Below are 24,114 nucleotides of genomic sequence, written 5' to 3' on the forward strand. Positions count from 1 at the left end.
TGAATAGCAGAGTTGAGTGGGAGTGTTCCCTGGGAAGGGAAAGCTGAGATATAGCTGGACGGCAGACATAAATTTTCCACTATGTTTGAGTTGAAGTTGCTATAAGAGCAATAAATTGAACAAATTAATAACAAATTAACCCATACTAGACTTCTGCTCAGGGTAGTAAATTCAAACTACCAGATAGCCATACTTGGACAGATATTTGGGAGTGGGTTATGAAGTGTAACAAGATGGCTGCCCACCCAACAGTTGCACTTGTGAATGGGAGGTTGTGGTGGACAAAGGAGGTTGATAACACCCAGCTGAGGAGACTTTCCCTGGCCGGAGACAAAAACTAGTCATCTACCTAATTGAGAATGTGGGAGATGGTTATACAGCTGTTGCGATATGGGGAAGTAGTAATTTTGGCAGCAGGGGAAGATTGAGGGCAGCTGGGATGTAGTAGCAGGGAGGGTTCTGAGGTCTGTCCGAGATTGTGCGCCCAAAGGTTTGTACTGGCGTTGAGGTTGCCACAAGGGCTGAACCCGAGCAAAGTGTCTAAGTCTAGGCCTCTGTTTGGTCAGAGCAATGAATGAAAACTATAGCAACCGTGTTTCGGGAGGACACTTGGTACGTTTTGTGATAGGGGATTCTTGTGGAAGGAGCAGTTGAGGAAGGGAAGGAAGATGGCAGCCCACTGGTCACCTGCACATGTTCAGTGGTGGAGTAAGGGTGGTAACACACTCTAAAGGGCTTTCCCTTTCTAGAGGCAGGTGCAGTTGGGACAGACTTCTCCAAGGGGCATATGTGTCTGGAGGGGCAGTAAAACCTGTAGTTAGGAATGGCATGTAGAAAAGTAGGAGCCGGGGCTACAGCTCATACATGGCGGGGCTGGGATTTAAACTAATTTTCTCTGCCACCAGAGCTCCTGCTTTTAATATTTTTAGTGGTGTTTTTCTTAAGTGTTGGTACCAGCATCACTAGGGTGCTTTTGAAAGGCATATTCCTGAGCTACAATTACTGAATCAAATATCTGTGGGTGAAGTTCAAGAATCTACATTTTAAATAAGCCCCCAGTCTTCCAGAAGGTGGCAGAGCCTGTCAATGGAAAATGACTTCTGTGTTGCTATTTGAAGCCCATCTTCATATCCCAAATTCATTAGAACTGTTGGGGACAAATATAATTGAGGATAAATTATGCTGTGACTTCATTTTAAAATAACACATCTTCTAGGACATCTTTCTCCATCTATGATCAAATGTAATGAATCTTCTGTCAGTTACAGGTCCAATGTCTCCATGAAGTATGTTTACAACCTACTGTGCTCACCTGTCTAAAAGGCAGGAGGGAGGATAGGGGATGGGAGGTGTGGTAGGGCAGGTTGGGCAGAGCACGGAGCCACATGCGCTGGGGCAAAACACATACCTGGGCAGAGATTCCTGGTCTCTGGCCTGGTGCCTGTGAAAAATTGCAAGGTAACAACTCCAAGCAGGCAGCTTTTAAGTCAAGCCCTGTCTTTAGGGGGGCTGAAAAAGGTGAAAGGTTCCTCCTGCCGTGTCAGGAAAGGCACTTAGCCAGCACAAGCTCCTGCTTGAGAAGTCAGAGCTCATGCCAGTCCCAGGGATCTGAATGTGGAGGTTGGAATGCAGAACTGCTGTTCTTTTATAAACTTGTGTTCTTTTCTTCCTAGTCTGTGTGGGAAAGCTCACCTTTTATTAACTCTTCTCTCAAAGGGTACACACTGAAAGCAGGAAAAGGCTGAGGTTTTGTTTCCAATTTTGTCCTTAACCCATTGTACATACTCTGGGCTTACATACTCTGGCTCATACCTCCTCATATCCTATGATTTCAGTTTATCTGTGGTGAGAAAAAATAGGAGTGTTGTTCCATTGCCACTGGATAAATTCCAGAGCCTAGAAAAGTCTTTTGAGTTACCAGTTTCATTTCCTTTCAGACTATCAGACAGATAAGAGTGTCTTCTAATTTTAAGCGTTCCGCTGAAGGGACTTTCTAACCTTAATTAGTCATTCTTTTAGTTTCTAAACCCTCTCTCACCGTCAGAAAGTTCTCTCTGTTTTCCTATTTAAACTTTTCTTGATTTTTCTTTAGGTCCTTGTCTTTTTCTCTGGCCTCACTGACTATTGAGAACAGCTGGTTGCCATGTTGCTGACAAGCTTAGCGAGTACTTTGAGATCTTCCAAAAGGCTGCAGCTGAAGGCAAAGTGGGCTTATTAGCTTCTCAGAGTGTATATGGAGTCTTCCTCGGTGAGGAAAGAGAAACGAAGGTGAGGCTGGCAGTCCCTGGAGCAGCTTGCTTTTCACGGTCTGAAACCTTTCTGTAACCTCTAAATATGCCACCCAGTCATCATTAATCAAATACCTGCTTTGTGGAGGCTCTGTGTTATGTGTTAGGTTCTGCATCCACACTCAGGGCGGGTGACCTTCCTATGAACTTTGGTGTAGTACTCAAGTATAGCGTTCTTGTAGTTAGGCTCTCTTGGCTGTAAGCAGCAGAGACTTGCTTGAGTTCTCCAATGAAAAGGGGACTTATTATAACATAAGAAAAATGGAACTGGAAAGCCATTGGGAAGGACTAGATTCTCTAGCTCTTTCAGGAGCAGTATGGAGTTTTCCCTCATGATGTATCTGCTTCCTGCCTCTCTATTCTTTTATTTTACCAATCAGTTTCCTCAGCTTACCCAGAATTGATGTCTATTCATAAGTTTGGACTGGACTTGGCTTTAGCTTGACACACACTTGATTTTACCTCCTGGTGTTTATTCCTAACTTCTGCTCCATCTGCTAACTAGCTCAGCTTCTCTATGTTTCTTTTCTTTTTAAAAAATATTTATTATTTATTTGGTTGCACTGGGTCTTAGTTGCGGCATGCATGTGGGATCTAGTTCCCTGATCAGGGATCGAACCTGGGCCCCCTGCATTGGGAGTGTGGAGCCTTAACCACTGCGCCACCAGGGAAGTCCAGCATCTGTGTTTCTTGAGTAAAATTTCCAGAAACAAAAGTCTGGCCCAGCTCTTCTCTTCAGAGCACGATATGATGTCATCCATTCCTGGCCAGCCAATGAATTTGGTTGCTTTTGTGTCAGATGCCAATGCTTAGTTCAATCCATGGTCGCCAAAGGCAACGGAGAGGTGATCATAGGTTATAAAATGTAAACCTAGGCAGTAAACAAGAGCTGTGGATGAGGCAGTTGTCCTTACAAGACAGTGTCAGCAAGCAGACCCAGATTTGTATCTCTGGTCAGAAGAGTAAGGTTATCACTAAGATCACATAGATTTTCCCTGTAGTAACCAAATGACCTAAACAAAATGGAGGTGAAGGCAAGGGGCACAGTGGAAGGTTTTGGAAGCCAAAGAAAGTAGGAATGCTTAGCATGAAGCTGGAATGGTTTCTCAGAAGAAGGAAGTGTTTCTGGAAGAGGGAGTCTGGTGCCCTGCTCACCAGGAGAAGCCTAGATAACGTGGATGCTTTCTGTAGATCCCAGTCTGGCAGCTGAATTCAAGCTACAGAAGTCATGACCTACCTTCGACTAGTAAGGACTGACTTGACTCTTAGAAAAGGATGAATTATAGGAAAGAGTAGCAGCCCCTACCTTTTTATTCTTTGTAAATCAGACCAAGATAGAAGAGGAGTCTGGTTGGAGAGGCCAATTCAGCTTTGTAAGTCATTGGCAAAAACATTTTGGCTGTGAAAAGCATACTGGCCTGTCTCAATCCCCAATACCGTCCTTTCTTTGTGAGTTGTCCCCTCTACTATCTACTGCAACTCACCACCTATGGCACAGCAAAGAAATCCTGTTGAGTTGGTAGTGTCATAGACATTTAGGGTAAAAGGGGAAAGATAAGCTCTGAGTGGAGGAGGGAGAATTTGAGCTGAGCTAATTCAGAGGGAATGTTGGAATGATAGAAGACCTGTTATATTTTTTCTACCTGTGTGTATGCTTTTATTTTTTTTCCAGGACTGCTGATAAGCTCAGGCTGTGCATTATACCCCTTGGGATGGAATAGCCCAGAGATAATGCAAACATGTGGGAATGTCTCCAATCAATTTCAGTTAGGTAAGGTGACCTGTGCAGGATGGTGGTGATGGCTCATGGGAATCTGTTTTTCAAAGCACTCTTGGAGGTGCCTGTGCTTGCTCGTGGTGCTTGCCTGAGTCTCTCACTATGTTAGCTTGTGGGAAGTGGTGGATTAGTCAGACTTATGTGGCCTTGCTAATTTACAAGGGTTGAACATAAATTCTACTTCTTTAACCATATCTCTCCACACCCTTTATGTAATTTTACCCAGAGTCCTGCGACCGATTTGGGACAACCCTATCTACAGAGGGATTCCAAATGCTTGGAGACTGCTAATCCGTCATCCTCTGAATAAATACTAGTCCCTGTTGTATATCCTTCTAGGCACTATTTTCCAAATACAAATCAATAGTATCTCTTCTCGCTCCCCACTGAGGTTATAACAAGAGATAATTTGCTTTACATCATGCATTAGGAACCTAGGTTAAACACTGGGAACTGTTACTGGCATTTTTACATTGTTACTGGCATGTTAATGACAAGAGGTGTTAAATATTAAAATGGGTGACAGAAGTAGCTCTGGGCTCTTCTATGGTTACCAACTTCACTGAGAATGGCTTAAGTTCATTATTGTGAATTGGGAATAGACTGGACTCTCCCTGGAAGATTTCAAAATATTTGTCCAACCTACCATGATGGAAGAGAATAGGAGGAGAAATGTCCAGGTCTCCTTGAGTATTCTCAGTTGTAGGAGAGGATTTTGGAACAATGAGGCCACCCATTCCCTATAGCTTATGCTCCAATACTTCCCTTTTTTCTCTGTGGCCTTAGATTGTTTTTTGAGTCTCACCTGACTCATTTTTGGAGGAAGGAGGTGTTTACTCTACAAACATAACATAACGGAAGGGCTATATAGAAGACATGACAAATGTAGACCCCGGCATGTTCAGTGTTCCTGGCTCAGGGCAGGGCTGACTGGTAAATATAATAATTCTGCCATAGGTGAAGGAATGAATAAATACTTGGCAGGTGCTGGGTTGTTAGTCCTATAATTCTACTTTTCTAAAATAACAGCTTTATTGATATACAATTCACATGCCATAAAATTTGCCCTTTTAAAGTGTACAATTAGTGGGTTTTAGTATATTCACAAGGTTGTGCAATCATCACCACTATCCAATTACAGAATATTTTCATCACCCCAAAATGAAACCTCTTACCCATTAGCAGCCACTCCTCATTCCTCCCTGTACCCAGCCCCCAGAAACCACCATCAATTTAGATTTGCCTGTTCTGGACATTTCAGATAAATGCAATCATATTATAATATGTGGCTTTTTGTGTCTGCCTCCTTTTACTTAGCATGACGTTTTCAAAGTTCATCCATGTTGTAGCACGTATCAGTACTTCTGCCTTTCATGGCTGAATAATTCTCCATTGTATAGATATAACATATTTTATCCACTCATCAGTTGATGGATACTTGGGTTTTTCTACTTTGGGGATATTATGAATAATACTGCTATAAAAATTTGTGTATACATTTTTGTATGAAAATATATTTTTATTTCCCTTGGGTATGTATCTAGGTAGGTGTGGAATTGCTGGGACAAATGGTGACTCTATATTTAAGACTTCTGAGGATACTTCAGGCTGTTTTCCAAAGTGAAAACATCACTTTGGAAACTGCATCATTTTACATTTCCATCAGCAATGTATAAGGGTTCCCATTTTCCAAAATCTTCACCAATACTTATTTTACATTTATTAAATTATAGCCATCCCTATGTGTGTGAAATATCTCATTGTGATTTTAATTTGTGTTTCCCTGATGACCGATTTTGTTGAGCATCTTTTCATTTACTTATTGGCCATTTCTATATATTCTTTGAAGAAATATCTATTCAAATCTTTTGCTGATTTTTAACTGGGCTATTTGCCCTTTTTTGTTGAGTTGTCAGAGTTCTTAATGTATTCTGGACACTAGACCCCTTTCAGTTATATGATTTGCAAGTACTTTCTCTCATTCTGTGGGTTGTATTTTCACTTTCTTGATGACATCTTTTGAAACACAAAATTATTTAATTTTGATGAAATCCACTTTTATCTACTTTTTCTCTTGTTGCTTGTGCTTTTGGTATCAGATCTAGGAATACAGTATTGTCAAATCTAAAGTCATGAAGACTGTTTTGGCTACTCTGGGTCTCTTGCATTTACATGTGGATTTTAGGTTCAGCTTGTCAATTTCTGCAAAAAATTAGTTGGGATTTTGATAGAGGTTGGATCAGTTTGGAGTGTATTGCCTCTTTAGCAATACTAAGTTTTCCAGCTCATTGAACACAAGATGATGTTCCAGTGAGTTAGGTTATCTTTAACCTCGTTTGATGATATTTTGTAGTTTTCATTATATGAGCCTTGCAATTTGTTGGGTGACATATATCCCTAAGTATTTTATTGTTTTGATTATATTGTAAATGGAATTGCTTTCTTAATTTTATTTTTGAATCACTCATTGTTAGCGTATAGAAATACAAATAATTTTTCTGTATTGACCTTATATCCTACAAACTTGCTGAACTCCTTTACTAATTCTAATGAACTTTTAGTAGATTACTTAGGATTTATTATACACAAGATCACATGATCTGAGAAGAGAAATAGTTTTACATCTTCCTTTCCAATCTTTTCCTTGTGTAATATCCCTGGCTAGAACCTCTAGGACAATGTTGAATAGAACTCGTCAGAGTTTTCTATTCAACATCCTTGTCTTATCCCTGATCTTAGGGGTAAAGCATTCAGTTTTTCACCACTAAGTAAGAAGTTGGCTAGGCTATTTTCATAGATGGCTTTTATTAGGTTTGAGAAAGTTCCTTTCTATCTACTCATAGTGTAAGTGTATTCATCATGAAAAGGTGCTGGATTTTGTCAAATGCTTTTTCTACACCTGCTGAGATGATCATATGTATTTTATTGATTTTCATATGTTAAACCAACCTTGAATTTTTGGGATAAATCACAGTTGGTCGTGGTGTATAATCCATTTTATATGTTGCTGGATTCGGTTTGCCATATTTTGTTGAAGATTTTTGCATCTATATTTATTAGGAATATTGGTCTGTAGATTTCTTTCTTGTGATGTGTTGATTGGATTTTGGTATGAGGATAATATTTTTCTAATAAAATGAATGGCTACTTTTATTAATGTAAAATGCCAGAGTGAAAAACTGGAGATGTCATTTGCATGTAGTCGTATGGCAGTTTTCTGCACCAATCACCACCTCCAAGGACCTAGTTCCCAAATGGGCAATTTTGTGTTTGGCTGCCTCTGTCCCAAGTTGATGGGCTTCGATTGTGTTTACCACAGGATCATTACTTTTCTCTTCCTTCATTTACTCAGGTTTTTTTTTTCCTTTGGTTACTGTTTCCCTCTCCACTGCATTCTTCTCCTTTATTTACCCTTCTCTCCTACACCATATATTTGCCTAAGGGCTCTAGCTCCCCTCTCCTTAGTGCACTGGACACTGTGTTGTTCTGTGAATCTGTAGAGGTGAAGGAATTGAAGAATCCTGCTTGAGTGAAGCCCTCCTAGTTCCTTTTTTGAATCACTGTCACATCCTTCCAACTCCCTGTGTCTCTTATTCCTCTGAAGCCCACATTTGCTGCCCATATTCTCCAATTGCATGCCTGTATATTAGCACCTTTCTGGTTAGTACTGAAAAAATGAGATAACCTGTGCCATTCCTGACCCATTTCTAGTCAGCTGCCCAAACATACAGGACAATGACAACTCTGTTAACAGTTGTTCCCTTGCAGTATAGAGGTGCTAGGAGCCGCAGTAAAACTTGTAGTAGAATTAAAAAGAAATCTTTCATGATGTGATGGGAATGCCAAGCTTGTGAATACCAAGATTTGGGAATGCCAATGCTAGAGGTATAGCCTTTCTCCTTAGACCTTTCTTTAATACCCTGGAGATTCTGGCAGTGTGGAAGCATCCTCACACACCTTAGATATTAAGAGGATATATGAATGAAATAGGAGAAAAGTACCGAGTGTCCAGTGTATAGGCCTTTGTTCCCTTTTCCTTGAGAGGCAGCATGGTATACTGAAAGATCATAGAGTTTGGAGTCAAAGATCTCGGTTGGTATCCAGGCTCTACCATCTTTGTAGTTGTATGGGGTAAAGATATCTATGTCTCAGTTTCCTTCTCTGTAAAATGGGGGATGCTAATAATACCCATATCAGTTCTGTTGTTACGGTGAAATAAGAAAAAGTATATTGAAGTATCTAACACAGGGTTTGACTTAAAATAGATGATGGGCTTCCTTAATAGACAGCAGAGTAGAATGTGCTGGGGGGTAGACTGTCAAATGATGGCATTACTTTGATTCTGCTGTAGGCTCTGTACCCTCCTATGTGCTCTGTATTTTGGGAAGGGAGAGACACAGAGCCAAGAAAGACATGGATCCTACCTGAGCTTCTTACCCTGAGTGGCTTGAGAGAGGTGAAGGGGATAGGGAGGACAATAGAAGCAGGCATTGCCAGTCAGGGAAGTTGATTCTTAGAGTAAGTAGATTTCTCACTCTGATACTTTGAATGGCATCCTGCAGCCTCCAGTATGAAAGGGTAACCCTCATGTCTTCAACTCCCCTTTCCCTAGGTTTCCCAGTCAAGTTATCCTAAAGCATCCACAGTTATGATTTTTAGTCCTAGCCTGAATTATCAAAGATATGACTTGTATTAAGACAGCAGTCTTGATATCTGTGTTGCATTAGAGACAGCCACAAATGCTTTGATACTCTTCTCATATAGAGGCCAAGTCAATCTCTACCCTCTATCCTCCGAATCTGGGCTGGCCTACCTACAACTGCTTTAATCAATACAGTATGGCAGAAGTAACATCAAGTTTATTCTAGGCCTAACATCTAAAGAACCTGTAGTTTCCATGTTGGTTTCTTGGAGCTCTGAGCCATCATATAAAAAAAATCTGACTACTCTGCTGGAGACCACATGGAAAGTCCTGGAGACAATTGGAGACAGAGAGGCCCAGTTGAGTCCAAACTTCCAGCCAAGGCACCAGACATATGAGTGAAGCAGTCCTGGACCCTCCACACTAGCCATATGAATACCACTGAATGACCCTTTTTGATGCCAATTGCACTAGAAGTATTGCTCAGCTGAGCCCTGACCAAATTGTGACTGACAGATTCATGAAATATAATAAAATGATTGTTGTTTTAAGCTGCTATGTTCTGGGAGTGGTTTGTTATACAATAATAGACAACCAGAAAAATGCCAATTCATATACATACAAATTTAAGATTATTATTTTTAATCAAAAGTAATTTATGTATGTGACAAAATAAAACAGTACACAAAGGTTGAACATGCAAAGTAAGTCTTTTTCCTGACACCAATACCATTCCCCAAAGAGACCATTACATTCCTTTTGTATCTCTCCAGAATTTTTCATAAATGTAAAAATATGTGTTTCTATGCATATCTTTATTTTATCCAACCAAAATCATATTATGTATCTATCTAGCTATCTAGCTATCCATACTGTTCTGCACTTTGCATTTTCCACTAACCAATATCTCTTGAAGAGCTATTAACATTTATAGATCTCCAGCCTATGTTTTAGACACACCCTAATTTTTCCATGGTAGGAATAGCATAAATTCCACGAGGGCAGGGATATTTGTCTGTGAGATTAAGTAACTTGCCTAAGGTCACTCAGCTGGTAGAGTGGCAGAGCTGGGACTCAAATTCTAGAAACCTGGTCTAGGTAACACCATCCAATAGAAGTTTCTGCAGTGATGGAAATATTCTGTGTCTTGCTGTCCAATGTGTTAGCCACAAGCCACGTGTTGTTGGTGAGTGGTTGAAATGTTAGGTTTGTGGGACTGAATTTTTAATTTAATTTTATTAATCTAAATTTTAATAAATATTAATGTATTTAATTTTATGAATGTAATTTATTTTATTGTATTAATTTAAATGTCATAGTCACAATGTGACCAGTGGCTACCATTTTGGACAGCAGGGCTTGAGAGTCTGTGCTCTTAGCCTCTATGCTCCTCTGTAGAGAAGAAAGAGCCTATTGAGGAGACTCAGAAGGAGTAGCCAGAGGGGGTAAAGAAAATGAAGAGTGTGGTGTCACAAAAGCCAAGAGAAAGAGAGTATGTCAAAAAAAGAAAGGGGCATGGTCAATTGTGTTTAATGTTGCTGCAAGTTGCTGGTTGGGGATAGAGAAGTGGCCATTGGAGTCAGCCAGACGAAGGGACCCAGAGGAGCAGTTTTGGATTTATAGATATTAGAGGTATTGTGAGATGAGGAAATGAATGCAGTACGTGCCGACAATTCTTTCAAAAAGTTTTGCTATGAAGGAGAGCAGAGAAACTGTGTAGTAACTGAAGGAGAATGTGGGATGAAGAGAGGCTTTTACTAAGATGACCAAATAGTTGAATGATGATGGTAATGATCCTATAGTGGAGAGAGATTGATGCAGAATAGCAAGGTCCTTGACAAAGTGAAGGTGTAATGAGCAGGACCCGTGAACAGAGATTTCAGTTGATTTCAACTGATTTCCTATACACATGTTTCAGCTTCACTGTGATTTTCAAAATTCTCTTAGATCTATAAAACTATTAGAGCATTCCTTCATATCCAAAGGCCTATAAGCATCGGACACACAAATGAGCCCCATTGAGAATTTAGAGAAGCTAAATACTTCTAATGGCACATAGCTGTTTTCAAGCAAGCTTATAAAACCATTGTGTTATCAGGAGCACATAATTCTAAGGTAAGGTCTCTACTTTATCAATGGATCACATTAGTAACATGTTCTCATGAATATGATCTAATCTGATCCTTGAAAGTACATGCATAGCAGATGGTAGTATGCCCATTTTATAATGAGGAAACCCTGAAATATGGAGAGGCACAGCGATTTGTGTAAGGTCACACAGCAATTAAAGGCAGAACTGTGAGTAGAGCCTTATCTCCTAATTCACTGTCCTATGTGTGCTACAATGACTTTTTTCCTTTCGATTGGTGAGGGTGTATCTTGAGTCATTTGAGAATTTTTTTCCTTAAGATATGCTTTAGCTCTATCGTTTTCAGAAACAAATGTCTGAAACATCATGGAAAGTACCCAGTGTTGCATCCTGTCTTCCCCTACCCTCACCACCTGCGCTCAGCCTGAGTTCCCTGTCAATCTTTTAGTATAATCAGAGTACAAATAAATAAGGCAGTGGCTGGACGTGATGGGATTCTCAAAGAGTTCCTCAGTGGAATGAATATGTGTGGGAAATTTTAAAGTGCCTCTAGATTTGACTTGCACTAATAAAGGAACCTAAATTGCCCAGCAAAACTTGATCATAGAAGAAAGATATAAAGATGTGTAGAAAAGTTTTTGTGTTCCACGTTCTAAGATCATATGCAGTCTACCTAGGGCCTCTCTCTGGTCTTCTGGGATATCTACTCCTTATGTGTGTCTTATCTCAGTCTCTCTTCCTGAGATAAGGAGACTGTGTGTGTTTTTTGGGGGGAGTGTCAGATAAATGATCTGAAGGGGGTGGGGAAGATACAGATCTCAAAACAAAAACTTACAGTTACAAAAGGAATCTCAAACCCCTTGCCCTCCAAAAGTTTGAACTCTTTCTTTCCAATGCCTCTCCTGTTTCTAGGATCTCGTATCCTGTCTCTCAGTCCATCTTCCAGGTTCCCTGCCATCCCAGTCCTCCCCTAGTGCCTGCTCTACATCCTACCCACCCCCAGAAATTCACTTACCTGGCTCTTACCCACAAGATTCATCAGTTAAGTTTAGGTAATTGACTCTCTTTCTTCTTTTTCTTCATTTAAAGAAGAAATTAACTTGTATGGAACCACAAAAGGCCCCAAATAACCAAAGTAATCTTGAGAATGAAGAACAAAGCCAGAGGCATCACACTTCCTGATTTCAAACCATATTACAAAGTTATAGTAGTCAAAACAGTATAGTATTGGGCTTAAAAACAGACACATAGATCAGTGGAAGAGAATACAGAGCTCAGAAATAAACCCACACAAATATGGTCAATTAATCTATGACAAAGGAAACAAGAATATACAATGGGAAAATGATAGTCTATTCAATAAATGGTATTGGGGAAAATTGACGGCCACATGCAAAAGAATGAAACTGGACCACTATCTTACACCATACACAAAAATTAAAATGGGTTAAAGACTTTAACATAAAACCTGAAACCATAAAACTCCTAGCAGAAAACATAGGCAGTAAGCTCCCTGACATGAATCTTGGCAATGATTTTTTTGGATTTTACACAAAAAACAAAGGCAACATAAGCAAAAATAAACAAGTGGAACTACATCAAACTAAACAGCTTTTGCATAGCAAAGGAAACCATCAACAAAATGAAAAGGCAACCTACCAAAGGAAAGAAAATATGCAAATCATATATCTGATAAGGTGCTAATATCCAAAATATATACAGAAGTCATATAAATCCATAGCAAAAAATCAAACAATCTGATTTAAAAATGGTGACAGGATCCAAATAGACATTTTTTCCAAAAAAAGGCATACAGATGACAGATGTCCAACAGGTACATGAAAAGGTGCTCAACATCACTAAGTATCAAAGAAATGCAAATGAAAACCATAGTGACATATCACCTCACACCTGTCAGAATGGCTATCATCAAAAAGACTACAAACGATAAATGCTGGAGAGGGTGTGGAGAAAAGGGAACCCTCTTGCACTGTTGGTGGGAATGTAAATTGATACAGCCACTATGGAGAACAATATGGAGGTTCCTTAAAAAACTAAAAGTAGAACTACCATACGGCCCAGCAATCCCACTACTGGGCATATACCCTGAGAAAACCATAATTCAAAAAGAGTCATGTACCAAAATGTTCATTGCAGCTCTATTTACAATAGCCAGGACATGGAAGCAACCTAAGTGTCCATCAACAGATGAATGGATAAAGAAGATGTGGCACATATACACAATGGAATATTACTCAGCCATAAAAATAAATGAAATTGAGTTATTTGTAGTGAGGTGGATGGACATAGAGTCTGTCATACAGAGTGAAGTAAGTCAGAAAGAGAAAAACAAATACTGTATGCTAACACATATATATGGAATATAAAAAAAAAAGGTCATGAAGAACCTAGGGGCAATACGGGAATAAAGACACAGACCTACTAGAGAATGGACTTGAGGATACAGGGAGGGGGAAGGGTAAGCTGTGACAAAGTGAGAGAGTGGCATGGACATATATACACTACCAAACGTAAAATAGATAGCTAGTGGGAAGCAGCCACATAGCACAGGGAGATCAGCTCGGTGCTTTGTGACCACCTAGAGGGGTGGGATAGGGAGGGTGGGAGGGAGAGAGATGCAAGAGGGAAGAGATATGGGGACATATGTATATGTATAACTGATTCACTTTGTTATAAAGCAGAAACTAACACACCATTGTAAAGCAATTATACTCCAATAAAGACGTTTAAATATATATATATATATATATATATATATATATGTAAGGAATAAGAAGTGTTGGCAAGGATGTGGAGAAAAGAGAACACCTGTGCATTGCTGGTGGGAATGTAAATTGGTGCAGCCACTATGGAAAACAGTATGGAGGTTCCTCAAAAAATTAAAAATAGAACTACCAGATGATCTAGCAATTCCACTCCTGGGTATTTATCCAAAGAAAACAAAAGCACTAACTCGAAAAGATATATGCACCCCTATATTCATTGCAGAATTATTTTCAGTAGCCAAGACATAGAAACAACCTATATGTCCATTGATGAATGAATGGATAAAGAAACTGTGGATATATAGACAATGGAACATTATTCATCCACAGAAAACAAGGAAATATTGCCATTTACAACAACATGGATGGACCTTGAGGGCATTATGCTAAGTGAAATAAGTCAGACAGACAAAGACAAATACTGTATGATCTGAAAAAAACAACCAACAACAAAAGAAAAAAACAAACAAACTCACAGATACAGAGAATAGGTTGGTGGTTGCCAGAGGCAGAGTGGGGATTAAGTGAAATGGGTAAAAGGAGTCAAAAGTCACAAACTTCTGGTTATAAAATATATAAGTACTGGGGATGTAATGTACAGCATGGTGACTGTAGTTAATAATACTCTATTGTATATTTGAAAGTTGCTAAAAGAGTAGGTCTTAAAAGTTCTCATCGTAAGAAAAAAATGTATAACTATGTGTGGTGATGGATATTAACTAGACTTATTGTCATGATCATTTCACAATATATGCATATAGTGAATCATTACATATTGTACACCTGAAATTAATATAATGTCATATGTCAATTATATCTCAATAAAAATAAGAAATTAACAAATATTTTAAAGAGAAAAAATAAACAATAATCATGAACTTGAACTGAAATCTACAATGGAAGGGACCTTGTAGATCAATCAGTGGTCTCATTTCTAGCTACTGAGACCCAATAAGCACAGTGACTATCTCAGTTCCCCACTAGGGACTTCGGGCTAGCTCACTGACTCTCACGCACACTGAGATGTTGCTCAATGGCAATCCAATATCTGTTTGTTGAATGAATCACCTATTCAGTAACAAGGGGAAAGTCAGACAAAGGCTCCCAGCAATAGCCAAGTGCCAACTTTCCCACACTTTAATTTGATTAAGTAAATGAAAGATTTGAGCTGAGAAAGTTGTTTTGTTGATGGTTGTTAATTGAACTCTAGACATCAAACGAAGATTTCATGGACTTGATCCCACACAAATGAATCTATCTCGGTTCAACATTAAATTGATGCATTTAACTCCACATTCTAGTTACTTCACCAAGCCTTTAATTGGCCTCACCAAGAATGGGAGCCAGGGAAGAACCCATGGGAGGATTGCCTAGTGGTAAGAGTGGGCTTTATCATAGCTACACCCTTAGTTCTGTGACCTTGGGCAAGCTTTTCAGCATTTGGAGCTTATTGCTACTTCCTGGGGTTGTTGTGTGGATCAAATGACATCACACATGCAAAACCCCTAGTCCAGGGTTTGGTATATAGTAACCAGTCAACATTTGTTGTCTGGTATTATCATCATTATAATTATACCGATTGTCGAAATGAAAAGGTCCCCAGTACTTTAGTTTTCAGAAAAAAGCAAGGAACCACTTGTACATAACATGATGAATAACAACACAGGCTAATAGTAGAAAAACCTGGGTTCAAATGTGAGCCCAGCCACTTACTATTTGTGCATCTTTGGGCACACTACTCAACCTCTCTGCATTTCCATTAATGGGGTGGATAAAAATATTTTTCTCCCTAAGGTTATTGAGAAGATTAAGTGAAGTAAAACACACCTAAAAATATTTAGCACACTAGGTTGCACTAAATGTAACCTGTTGTTAGTAGGTACTCAGCCCAGTTCTCAAGAGCCTCTTTGGAGAGGATGCCCCAGGCTTGACTTCTGGGAGGGAGGGAGGGAGGGACCCACTCAACTTGACAAAGGCCCACAGCAGAGGCTACCTAAAGGCCTTGTGTATGTGCCCTGTGTTTCCTCTCTCAGAGGCCCATTTCCTTTTTTCTCCCATCATTTCCTTTCATTCTTGCCAGTTCAAAGCCTTTTATGGTGACTCGGGGTTTGGCCTTTATGGGTTCAGTTTACAGGCGTTTCCTGTTACCTTTCCTCTCTGTCAGTTTCCTTCTTCATGGACGTTTTCTTGTGCTCACCAGAGCATAATAAAACAGCTTAATACATTCTCATGTCCACAGAGGAGCAGTAGAGTGTGGTAGAAACAGCCCTCGCCTGGGTATCAGAACAGCTGGGGTTTAATTTTCCCAAGCTTGCTTGGGCATGTCACTTTCCCACTCTGAGCCTTGGTTCCCCTGTTTTTACATAGAGAGCATTGGACTAGACTGATGAACAACTAGAGGCCACAGATACCTACCTAACTCCCTGTCGTGACCTACCTACCTTTGTGGTGAGGCCCTTGATCTAATTTCATATTTATTTTGTTCTTAAAAACCAGAAGGATAGTGAAGAAATAAACCAGTCTTCTTAAGGCAACCCTCCTAGAGGATAGGAGCCTTTTAGTATCACTCACCCATGCGGTGGGGCTAGGGATTAGCCAAAGGGCTTGCCAGAAGCAACTCATTCATTGGGCAACATCAGCTAGAACGCCCTGGGCAGCCAATCCTTCTGGAAAACTTACGGCTCAGGTGTTGCTTAAGGTTTTTCAGTTGCCCTCCTAGCCTAAAGAGAGAGAAGTCTCCACCCAGAGGAGAAGCTGGGCTAAGCTGGAGGAGGGAATCAGTGGGTGAGGGAGCAACTTAATTCAACTGCAGATCCCTGGTGCCTGGCACACTTTTGGCACTCTCTAAATGTTGCATTGAGTGGAATGAACAAATTGTAGGGTGGCTCTGTTGCCATCTTACTCTGTGACCATAGCCAAGTCATTTCAGTTCTTTATTTTTTGTATGTTTTAATTGAAATACATTTGGTATATAGCATTGTATAAATATAAGCTGTACAACATGTTGGTTTGATACATTTATATATTGTAATATGATCATTAGCACCTATATTACATTATGTAATTATAATTTCTTTGTAGTGGTTGGAATAATTACGTTCTAGTCTCTTAGCAAGTTTGGTGATTATCATACAATATTGTTTTCTATATTTACTGTAATGTGCATTAGATCTCCAGGGCTTATCTAGTACTTGTTGCAATGTTTGTATCCTTAAACATCTATTCTCTCACCCCGCAGCCCCTGATAACCACCATTTTATTCTCTGTTTTTTACGAGTTTGGCTTTTTTAGATTCTACATACAGATTTCAGCTCTTTCGACCTATTTCCCCATGACTAAAGTGAGGATGATTTTATCTACCTTCAGAGATTGTTTTGGCCCTGAAATGACAAAGTTTACATGAACGTGCTTGATGAAAAAAATGCCCAACAGGTGTAAGGGGTAAAAACTGAGAAAGCTGATCTTCCATTAACTTCCTCCTCCCTATCATTTCAGTAGCTAAAATTCAGTGCTAGTTTTCTCACTGACCATCTCCTGTTAAAAAGAGAGAAGAACTCAGGGCTTCCCTGGTGGCACAGTGGTTGAAGAGTCCGTCTACCGATACACGGGACACGGGTTCGTGCCCCGGTCCGCGAAGGTCCCATATGCCGCGAAGCAGCTGGGCCCGTGAGCCATGGCCGCTGAGCCTGCGCGTCTGGAGCCTGTGCTCCGCAACGGGAGAGGCCACAGCAGTGAGAGGCCCGCGTACCGCAAAAAAAAAAAAAAAAAAAAAAAAAAATAGAGAAGAACTTAAAGTAATGAGACTCTATACATCACATGGAATGCTAAACTATTTTTATTTTGAATAGAAAAAATAATGGTGTTTATAAACATTTCAGTCTTTCCTGAAATTCCCCATATGAGAGGAGGGTGCATACCCCTGGAGTAGTGGATCCCTAAGGTGACTTCCAGCTTGGTGACTCCAGAGGGAGGCAAGGCTCTAAAAAGGCCTCAAGGGCAGGTCCTCAGCTTTACTTGGCCTTATTTCCCCACCCAGTGTCCCGCAGAGGGTCTAGTGGGCTCACTGACTGGAACAGTGAAGGCAGAATTGTGAACCAGTTGTCTATACATCAGACCACCACGCGATGGCAGTAAAGTCAGGCGGATTCATTCTGTTCTGTTTCTCGGTCCTGCCTGGTCCTCAGGTCAAAGAACGTGATTCACGCTTAATTTCCTTGCTTCCATTTCCTCCACACAATTTCCTTCTATAAACTTCAGCATCAGCTTTCTTTGTTCCCCTCACCTTTAGTGAGTGAGTGTCTTTCCCTGTCTATTCTGGGATGATACTATCTCCTAAGCCTCTGTTTTAAAATCAGAAATCATTTTTTAATTGGAGGTGTTAATGCTGCAGCAACCATTTCACAGGGCTCTTGTGAGGATAAAATGAAATGATATATACCTAAAACATTTAGTACAGGGTCTGTACTCAATAAATGTTAACAATAACTGCTATTATAATTACTGTTATTATTTTTATAGTTTAGACTGACCCAGAAGTTTCTTTTTTTAAGTAAAACGAAATGGGTTTCAAAGTCAGGAGCCAGAAAGAAAACCAGGGACAACTCCTTCACATCCTAGGAGCAATTCTCTGGCTAAATTAATGTTACAGGGGCGAAAATATATGTCTCTGTGTTGTTTCATATGACTTTTTCAAACCATCTTCACCAAGCCCCATCCAGGTGAATTGAGAATTGCATCAGACGTATCTTTCAAGCACTGCATCAAGCTAGGTAGGTCCCAATAAATGTTGATTCCCTTCTACTTTTCATCTAAAAGCTAGACCAGTTTGGGCTCATGATACGGTCTGATTCAGGTGGCTCCCCACTGTGCTCTACATCAAAATCATTTGGGCCCTCTCCTCAGAGCTAGTGATTCTGTAGATATGGAGTAGGGCCTAGGAATCCAAATTGTAAATTCTCCCCAGACATTTTTGGGAACTGGTGGACTAGTTGAAAAGTGTTTAGCTGAGAGAAAAAGGAGCTGAGAAGTACTGATCATTCTAGGTGCCATGCTAAGTGCTTTATATGTGTCATCTCATTTGATCTTCACAGCTACCCTGAGAGGTAGGTGGTGTCACTTCTATTTTACCCATGGGGGACCTGAAACTCAGAAAGGTTAAATGACTTGCCTAGAGGTTTAGTCTATAAATGACAGGGCATGGTTTCAAATGCAGTTCCTTGTAAACCTCATCCCAGGCCCTTCTCCCTGCACCACATGACTTACCGAGCACACATGTGCCTGGTCCTGTCTCTACCCTCTGACTAAGTGGGAACCTTGGTCAAACACTTCATCTGGCTGCTCATTTGCTTCCTTATAACAATATTTCTGTCTCTGGCTGGGAGTTGATAAATGAATAATATAAATGAAAAAGGACTAAATGAAATAATGGATGGAAAAATTACCTTGTAAAATGGTAAAGTGCTATACACATATTGTATTATTTGTGGCATTGGTTATTGCTCAGGGAACTTGGGTCCCAGGAAAGTCTCTATGGTTTAAATACATCTGTTGACCAATGGAGCATGGATAGAAACAGCTGATGTTCAATGCTGGCATTGCTGATACGGGGTAAAGTCAATGGCTGGAATGAGGGTGCATTCATTCCCGAGTTCTGAGGTAGTTTAGCTTGCCAGGTCTGGCCTTTTAACTCTCGTAAGTTTTTGAATAGTATGTCAAAAATAGATAACAGTCACTCAATAAGCATATTCTGGACACTTACTATATACAAGATGCTGAATGGACAACTGTACATAATTCATAGAATTCAAGAATACAGTCTTCAAGGAGCTTGTAGTTTATTTGAGGAGGCATGATATATATATACATATACATGCATATATATATGTGTATATATATATATATATAAAACAACGGACATCTAACAAATACAACCATAATAATGTCAATCCCAAACCATAATGATGTCAGCCATCAGAAGGAATAAATACTGCTAGCAAAGGCATACAATGAGAACTCTATAATCTGTCTTCTTTCCCTTAGTATCAGTTATCTGGATAACAGAAAACAGTTCCTGACCCTCTCTCTCTCTCTGTTCCTCAAGTTACTGCACACTGCTGCCTTGCTCTGTGGCCTAAGTGGCTTTTCAAAAGGGCAAATCTGATGTCACTCTCATTTTTTAGCAATGGTTCCCCATTGCCTTCAGGATAAAGTCCAGACTCCTTAGCATGGTCTATGGGGACCCTGGCCATCATTTCCATCACCACTCAAGCTGCTTTTGCCCAGTCACCCTGAAAGTACCATGTTCCTTCAAACTTTTGCAACCTTTCATGTGTTCTTCCCTTGTTAGAAATACCTTTTTCCCCTTCCTCACCTACCTAACTTTTTACTTTTTCTTGAAAACTCTCTGCTCCCTTGAAACTGGATTTGATGCCCCTCATCTGTATCCTTATATCACTCTATGCTATAACACTTGTCACACTAATACTCTGTTTAGTTGTTCCACGTCTGTCTCTGGTGCCCTTTCATTCATCTGGTTTGTTGATCTTACATATCTGAGAACAACATGTTTAAAGTACTTAACACAGTGCCTGGCACATAGATGCATTTGACCAATATTGGCTATTTCTATTCCAGTTACAGACTTAATTAGCTGAGAAAATTCAAGTGGATGCAAGAAGAGGTCTATTGAGCAGATGTTAGAGAAGAGGGGCCAGTTTTTTAGAGGTCAAGTATCCTAGAGATCTCATGCTGAGTCAGAGAGGTCCAATATTTGATTAGATATTTTTTTTTAAACCTGTCTCTTTGGGGAGAGTATGTGTTAGTCAGTTTGGGCTCCTACAGAGACACCAAAGACTGGGTAGCTTATAAACAACAGAATGTTTATCTCACAGTTCTGGATGCTGGGCAGTCCAAGATCAATGTGTCAGCAGATTCAGTGTCTGGTGAGGAAATGCTTCCTGATTTCATACAGGGCCATCTTCTCTGTGTCTTCACACGGCAGAAGGGGGCAAGGGAGCTGTCTGAGGTCTCTTTTATAAGGGAACGAATCCCATTCATTAAGGCTCTGCCCTCATGACCTAATCACCTCCCAAAGCCTCCACCTCCAAATACTATCACACTGGGCATTAGCATTTAACATATGAATTGGGGGGAACACGGACTTTTAGTCTATGGCAGTTCCCAAAGATCTTCTGAGAAGCTGCTCCAAGTGTAGTTGATGGGCAGTATGAAGGACAACACAGAGTGACATGGAGGTTTTTTTCAGGGGCAAGTAGGAGTCAATCTTGGAAAAGATCCAGTAGCATAATTTAAATTGGTCTGAGACATAATTCCTCCCCCTCACCCCCAGTGGAATAAAAAGATGAGCAGAGTAGCTAAACCTCAGGCTAGTTATGCAAGAAATGATATAAGTAGGAAAGGCAGGCTGGCAAAGTATGAAGTTAAGTCAGAAACAAATGCTCAGTAGTGGTGAGGAAGATTTCAGTAAAAGGATTCAATTTGTTTAGCAGAAGTTTGTGTAAGAGAGAGAACAAAATCAATCAAATCAGGGCATCTCTGTCACCATGAGGATTTGACACTTTACTGAGTGAGTGCTACCCTGACTTTCTAGCAAGTGCCCTGGCCTGCCCTTACCCTTTAGAGCATTGGATTTGACCGAGACAGAGTTGGCAACTCACAATGTCCTGCCTCCCTAGCAGACCTGACTGAGCCAGCCAGATAGTGGCTACTAGCAATAATATGGTTACCTGAACTACTGAAGTTTTCAGAGGAGTTTGTTTGTTTGTTTGGTTTGTGGTTTGTTTGTTTCCTTCTTCTCTGGCAAGGGAGCCTGAAAGGCTCCTGGAATCTTCAGTAGGTTCTGTGCCTCCAATCTGGGCTCTTCCTGACACTCATATCCAGCCTAGAGAGTGAGAAGAGAGCCCATTCTCATGGCTTTGGCTATCTTTTTACTGGGGCCTGTGGTGGGTGTGGAGGGAAGGGTATTTGGCAATTACCTTTGAATTCATTGGCTTTGCTTTATCATTAACAATTATTCATCTGTACTGAATCTAGCAGAGAAAGTTCTCTGCTCATTTAGCTTGGCCTTGGCTTGGCTGTATTGAAAATGTTTTTGTGCTGCTACCTATGTAGACCTTAAAGTCAGCAGGATTTCTCGGAACAGATGGGACCACCAGCCTCTTCCAAAACCCTGCTGTCTGCTGAGCACTAAATTCAGGTCCCTGTGGCAAAAAATATGTTGAATAAGCAAATAGCAACCTGCCCTCTTCCTCACCACGCCCCCCCCCTCCCCGCACCAACCATGCACACCAAACAGCACGCGGTGGTGGGTTGGAGCTCTGGTTTCATAAGCTTAGATGGTGCCACAGTAATGGGAGCAGCACCTGGTTTTTCTGAGCTGCGTCTGCTTTGGAAAAAATAGGACTCTCATTAGGAAGAGGTCTGTTGAAGAGCTCAATCTGTTTAATCTCTTCACTCCTCAGTGTGCCTCGTGTTCTCGAGTGTTCTAATCTTCTAATATTATCTCCACAAACTCCCCCTGCCTTTATTCTCATCCTCTTCCACCTACTGCATTGACCCTCCTTTAGTCTCTTTCTCTCCTTTGATCTCTCTCTAGTCCTTCCCCTCTCCATCTACTCTGTAGAATTCCAAAGGAACCTTGGGTGTCTCTCTGTAGCTGAGTATCTTGCCCTCAGGGCCAGTGCAGTCAGCCTGATTTGATATGATGAAGGCTGTGAAGGCCCCCCAGGTGGCTCCCAGACAGACATCCGGCATATCTCATATCTATCCTGTCCCTCTGCTCTGGGTGCTGAGGTTGAGGGCAATATGCTGGTTCCCACTGCAGGTCCTCCTCTGTCCATGTAGTCACTCCTTCCCTTATCTTGCTTCTCTAAGGCTAGAGTAGTGTCTCTCAAATTCCCTGATTATTGGAGTATCTTAGATGAAAAAAACAGATGTTAATATGGTACTCTCTGCATTCTACCTCAACCACCTCCCAACATCCTGACTCCATGAGTTCCTAGAATTTGTATCTCATCTTTGTATAGGAATTCAGTCTTCTCTCTACACCCTTGAGCTGTTTACCTCCTTAAAACAGCTTTAGTCCTTCTTGCCCTACCCTAAGGCTTGCTTCTATCAGCCTCTCCCCTACCACACTAATATCTTTGGCTTTCACCACTGATCCCAAGTCACAAGTAAGCCTTTTTCTGGAATATTAGCTCTCAGAACTTGACTTTTGGCCACTCTTGCATCAAATCAAAACTTCATGTATCTGAAAATTCCATTACATTTCATCTAGCCATAGTCAGTTTTCAAGGTGTTAGTGGTTGTTATTATTCTTTCTATATCCCTGCTTCGCTGTCTCCTCCTCCAACCTTTCAGGAGCCTAGAATTCCATCAGATGATTCTCTAAAATGTAAGACTTGAGAAACCCCAAAGACAGACTTACCTCACTCTTGTTTTTAATTAAGACTTTAATAAAACTGTTTAAGGTTCACAGCAAAATTGAGGGGAAAGTACAGAGATTTCCCATATGCCCCCTGCTCCCACATATGCACAATCTCTCACATTATTGACATCCGCCACCAGAAGGGTACAACTGATGAAGCTACACTGACACATCATAATCATTCAAAGTCAATAGTTTACATTATGGCTCATTCTTTTTTTTTTTTTAAACATCTTTATTGGGGTATAATTGCTTTACAATGGTGTGTTAGTTTCTGCTTTATAACAAAGTGAATCAGTTATACATATACATATGTTCCCATATGTCTTCCCTCTTGCGTCTCCCTCCCTCCCACTCTCCCTATCCCACCCCTCCAGGCTGTCACAAAGCACCGAGCTAATATCCCTGTGCCTTGCGGCTGCTTCCCCCTAGCTATCTACCTTACTATGTTTGTTAGTGTGTATATGTCCATGACCCTCTCTCGCCCTGTCACAGCTCACCCTTCCCCCTCCCCATATCCTCAAGTCCGTTCTCCAGTAGGTCTGCGTCTTTATTCCTGTCTTACCCCTAGGTTCTTCATGACATTTTTTTCCCTTAAATTCCATATATATGTGTTAGCATACGGTATTTGTCTTTCTCTTTCTGACTTACTTCACTCTGTATGACAGACTCTAGGTCTATCCATCTCATTACAAATAGCTCAATTTCATTTCTTTTTAAGGCTGAGTAATATTCCATTGTATATATGTGCCACATCTTCTTTATCCATTCATCCGATGATGGGCGCTTAGGTTGTTTCCATCTCCGGGCTATTGTAAATAGAGCTGCAATGAACATTTTGGTACATGACTCTTTTTGAATTTTGGTTTTCTCAGGGTATATGCCCAGTAGTGGGATTGCTGGGTCATATGGTAATTCTATTTGTAGTTTTTTAAGGAACCTCCATACTGTTCTCCATAGTGGCTGAACCAATTCACATTCCCACCAGCAGTGCAAGAGTGTTCCCTTTTCTCCACACCCTCTCCAGCATCTATTGTTTCTAGATTTTTTGATGATGGCCATTCTGACTGGTGTGAGATGATATCTC

At 40.6% G+C, this 24,114-nt stretch overlaps 1 protein-coding gene across 1 annotated transcript in view; it reads left to right on the forward strand.

Moving 5' to 3' along the window:
- Positions 1–24,114, forward strand: part of LHFPL1 (LHFPL tetraspan subfamily member 1) — a 45,811-nt gene that overhangs the window by 7,760 nt on the left and 13,937 nt on the right. Inside the window, exon 2 of the mRNA XM_022556749.2 lies at positions 3,961–4,059. Within this exon, the coding sequence (XP_022412457.1) occupies positions 3,961–4,059 (99 nt within the window). The remainder of the gene's footprint in view (positions 1–3,960; positions 4,060–24,114) is intronic.

The sequence above is a fragment of the Delphinapterus leucas genome, chromosome X (genome assembly GCF_059928025.1).
Source record: "Delphinapterus leucas isolate spDelLeu-1000000601 "Yukka" chromosome X, BTC_Dleu_Yukka2, whole genome shotgun sequence".
In the NCBI taxonomy this organism is placed as follows: Eukaryota; Metazoa; Chordata; class Mammalia; order Artiodactyla; family Monodontidae; genus Delphinapterus; species Delphinapterus leucas.